This window comes from Meleagris gallopavo, chromosome 6 (genome assembly GCF_000146605.3).
Source record: "Meleagris gallopavo isolate NT-WF06-2002-E0010 breed Aviagen turkey brand Nicholas breeding stock chromosome 6, Turkey_5.1, whole genome shotgun sequence".
Taxonomy (NCBI): Eukaryota; Metazoa; Chordata; class Aves; order Galliformes; family Phasianidae; genus Meleagris; species Meleagris gallopavo.
In genome coordinates this window covers 46,584,810-46,589,006 of record NC_015016.2, presented here as the reverse complement: position 1 = coordinate 46,589,006, position 4,197 = coordinate 46,584,810, and the positions used below count along the sequence as shown (strand labels likewise).

The window sequence follows — 4,197 nt, the reverse complement described above, 5'->3', positions numbered from 1 at the left end:
TGCGGTCTGGTGAGGGGGCGTCGCTGCGGCGGTCGGACCCGCTTTGGGGCGATTGGAACGCTCCGCTGCGTTCACCTTGCTACCCCAGGGGCTCCGGGACCGTCGGGATGTCCTGGTGGGCAGCGGTGTCCCGTCACAGAGCGCAGGGATTTCCTGCCCGCTTCCTTCCGTGCCTTTCCTCTGTCTTTTTGAAGCTTAGCCCTACCAGAATGCATAGCTTTCAGAGTCGTCGCTAGCAGAAACACAAGAGCAGTGCTCGCTCTGAAACGTTTGTGTATATTATCCTTGAGTCAACGTGGACTGTCTCCAGCAAAATGCCTTCCTCCTGTTGTTTTGGGATCAGGAAACCTAAACAGTGGGATCGGGAGACCGAGAAGGACACCAGCACTGCCCGCTGCCTGCTTTCTTCTCTGTAATCTTGCTAATCTTCCCCGTGCCCCAGGGAAATCATCGTCCTGCAGAGTTCGGTCGTGGGGGTTTTCCAGTGCATTGCAGGATGGCTCTGCTTGAGGGCGGTGTGCTCCCTGCTCACTTGAAAATGCGTGCCATTGTGGGAAGCAGCCACGTGTTCAGAGATGTGTTCCTGCTGGACCCACAAACATCCATCCTTGGTCTTGTGCCTGCAGAGCTCTGCACCACGCTGTGCACCTGGGCCCCATGGCTGAGCGTGTACCTGTGGAGCACAAAGGTGTTGACTGGACTTCGTTCCATGTTTCTGGTGGTGTGGGTGTGAATTGTGTGGGGTGGGGCTGAGTTGTGTGTTGTCTGTCCCCTTGGGTCCTCTAAATGGCAGTGCTGATAGCTGGTGACAGTGGCAGTCTCACCAAAGTCCCTCGGGTCTTGAAGTAAGGGAAGGTTTATTCTGATTCTTCCTCAGCTGTTGAGAAAGGCTTTCAGCTTCCTGCTCTGTGCAGATGCTCCCGAGCTGTAATGCTGCTCCTCTTGCCAGCAAACTACTCCCAGCTCTTCCACTGACAGTGTTTCACGTAATTAACTGATACACCACTTAATTTGTTCGTTTCCACAGCCACAAAGCGATCTGAGTTTTTAAGCTTGATTTTAGTTCTCTATGCATCTGCTGTTAGTGTGGTGAGTTCTGCTGATAGAACCCGATATTGCTGAGCTGTAAAAGATCTGCCAGGTCAGTTATGCAGAGCTGCACGCTCTACTCCCTGCTTTGTTCAGCTCCTGCTCAGCACCAGTGGTTTCTTAATTGCAGGTTTATTTTTGGAAGAATAATAAAAGAAAAACCCACAGAAAAACAATAAAAAAACTTTTTGGTTTGAAGTTCATCCCGAACTCAATGCCCCGCTTTATCGGGAGCTTATTTAAATACTTTCCATCCCTGCGGGCGAGAGAGAATATCTGTGCAAGAGAAAGTGAGTGCTGCCTATAGAGGGCTCTCTGTTTTCAGAGAAATGCTTGCCAGGAAGCAGAGAGCTCCCAGTGAAACATCCGAAGGGCTGCTGGGACCTGGGCCTGCTGAGAGAGCTCGGTGTGTTGTGTGAGTGACACTCACATCCTCCAAGGAGGGTTTGACATCATTTCCCCCACAGCACCGCTGTGCTGGCTGCTCACCAGCACTGCAGCAGAACAGAGGCCTTTTTCTTCTCCACGTTTCTTTCTATCTGAAAAAAAGAAAAATAAAGTCCTTTAAATTGTGAAAGGAATTTGAGAAAGTGAAAGCAGTGAAAGCTTAGAAATAGGCATGAGGCTTTTGAACGCTTCCTGACACAGGTTTATACTTTCCTTAAAAACGAATAGCGGCGGTAAGCCGGCTCCAGCAGAACGCGGTGTTGTGGGGGCCTGGGGCAGCAGCAGGACTGACAAAGCTGGTGTTGATGCTATGCTGTGCTAACACTCTGCTTTCAGGACTGCGGAGAAGGCTTTCTTCAACATTTCAGAACAACTTCTTTCACCTTTCGAGTGTTTGTGTCTTTTTGCAGTGGAAGATCTCTTAATCAGATCGACTGATTTTCAATCTGGCTGACTTGCTGTTCAAGGCACAGCTGTGGTTTTTTTCTATGTATTCAAATCTAAGTGAAATGAGAGCTGGGTGTGTGGTGGAGAAAATAATTAACCGATGGGCAAACCTCACGGTTGGGACTCAAAGGCTCCTTCTTCCCTTTCCCCTGCTCTAGCAGCCACCAAGCACGGTGTCTCATGTTGCAAAGCTTGTCAGTCTTGTGTGGTGTTTTTTAATGTTGATTACCAGCGTTGACATGTTAAGATTCTATTGTGAGAGCAGCCATCCTTTCACATCCTGCAGCAGCATTTACTTTTCTCTTTTGTGCTGAATTTTTCAGCGCTGCTCCTAGCACTGGTGCGTAAATTAATCGTTGGTACGTGTGGGCTTTGGGTGCCTACTGTGTCCATGGCACAGCGTTAAGATGTGTGTCAGGTGGGTGGGGAGCAGCCAACAGAGGAAAGGATGGGCTGGAGTTTCAGAAACACCTGGAATTGATTGCTCCCTTAGCAGCTGCCTCTCAATAAACTTGGGCTAACAGTCAGAGGGGGGATTAGGTACAGACAAGCTCTCAAAAAACAGCAGAAATGTCAGTAAATGAACCACTGACCTTTTCTCCCTGCTTTTCCCTTTGCAGCTATGACAGGGGATCCACTTTCAACGTGTTTGTGGGAAAAGGGCAACTTATTGCTGGGATGGACAAGGCCCTGGTTGGCATGTGTGTCAACGAGCGGCGCTTCGTGAAAATTCCCCCCAAGCTCGCCTATGGAAGCGAAGGCGTGTGTAAGTACAGTGTGCTGAAGGGTGAGCTGGGACGGCACGGGGCTTTCAGGCTGTAGCCATGCTAGCTAGAAATAGCTATTTATTTGCATCTCCTTTTTTGTCAAATGCTTTTTTGTATTTTGCCATCGTCAATCTGCATCAGGTCTTGCCAGTGACAAAAGCAGCTTTGCTTGCAGAGTCACAGGGATAAAAAGTTAGATCAACGTCACTTGGACAGATAGATGTAGTTGATAGCATTTCATGCTGTCACATCCTCCTCCCCCTGTGCAGCTGCAGAAGTGTTAAGGAACAGAGGGAAACAGACCTGCAGATGAAGATGTTGTGCACCACGGATTGTTTAGGGAACGTGCAGATTGATTCCCTTTACATTGCTGCCTTTAGAAAACAGGAAATAAACTCCATTGTGGTGTTCTGCTTTTTGCAGCTGGTGTGATACCCCCCAATGCCGTGCTCCATTTTGATGTGCTTCTGATAGATCTTTGGAATCCTGAAGACGAAGTGCAGGTTGAGACTTACTTCAAACCTGAGAAGTGCACTCGGAGGGTCCAGGTGTCCGACTTTGTACGATACCATTACAATGGGACCTTCTTAGATGGGACTCTCTTTGATTCCAGGTGTGCAGCTGGGCTGTGTGTGCTGGTGTATTTTAGCAGGTGTCTGAATCAGTCACGTGAAACCACCTTCTTCTCCCACTCCGTTGGTAGAGCAATTAGTTCTATCTGACCAGAAACGCAGGCAGTTTTCCCAAGAAATTAAAGCCAGCATCCTGTAAAAATAATTTATTCAGGCACTATGGGACAGCAGTACTCACTCATACCAATAAAACAGCTATAGAATTTCTGCACAGGTATTAGCAGCCTGTATCTATATTATTGTCTGCTGCAGTAGCTAATAGTTTTATCACTAGTGCAGGATAGCTATTCATGTTACAAACAAGCTTTATAAGTTAAGCAGGCAGAGATTTAAAAGAAATTGAGCTATTAACACTTTTATATTGAGATTTTAAATGCGCAGCTTCATTAAAGTTGTGTGGAAAATGATGCTTTAATAACATCTGCCTTTCTATTTGTAAATAAGCTTTTCAAAACCTCTGCTAGGTTTCTGAGATAGCTGAGTGTTATGGAAAATGCTAGGCAGCAAGACCTTGGTAAATTGATGAGCAATGTTAATGTTAATAACAAGCAGCAAATTGTGACATATATCATGCTTAGTAGTTGGCTGCTGGGGATTAATGCTGTTCCTGAATTGTTTGTTGGCTTTTTTTGGTTTGTTTATATTTTTAGCCATAATCGGATGAGAACTTATGATACATATGTGGGCATTGGATGGCTGATTCCTGGAATGGATCAGGGTCTCTTGGGAATGTGCATCGGGGAGAAGCGCATTATCACAATACCACCTTTCCTGGCATATGGAGAAGAAGGAGATGGTAAAGTTGTTCCTTTTTT

The 4,197-nt window shown here is 46.9% G+C and overlaps 1 protein-coding gene across 1 annotated transcript in view; it reads left to right on the top strand.

Annotated features, from left to right (window-relative positions):
• Positions 1 to 4,197, top strand: part of FKBP9 (FKBP prolyl isomerase 9) — a 26,761-nt gene that overhangs the window by 10,726 nt on the left and 11,838 nt on the right. The window contains exons 2-4 of the mRNA XM_010713047.2: positions 2,604 to 2,749; positions 3,174 to 3,363; positions 4,033 to 4,178. Of these exons, the coding sequence (XP_010711349.2) occupies positions 2,604 to 2,749; positions 3,174 to 3,363; positions 4,033 to 4,178 (482 nt within the window). The remainder of the gene's footprint in view (positions 1 to 2,603; positions 2,750 to 3,173; positions 3,364 to 4,032; positions 4,179 to 4,197) is intronic.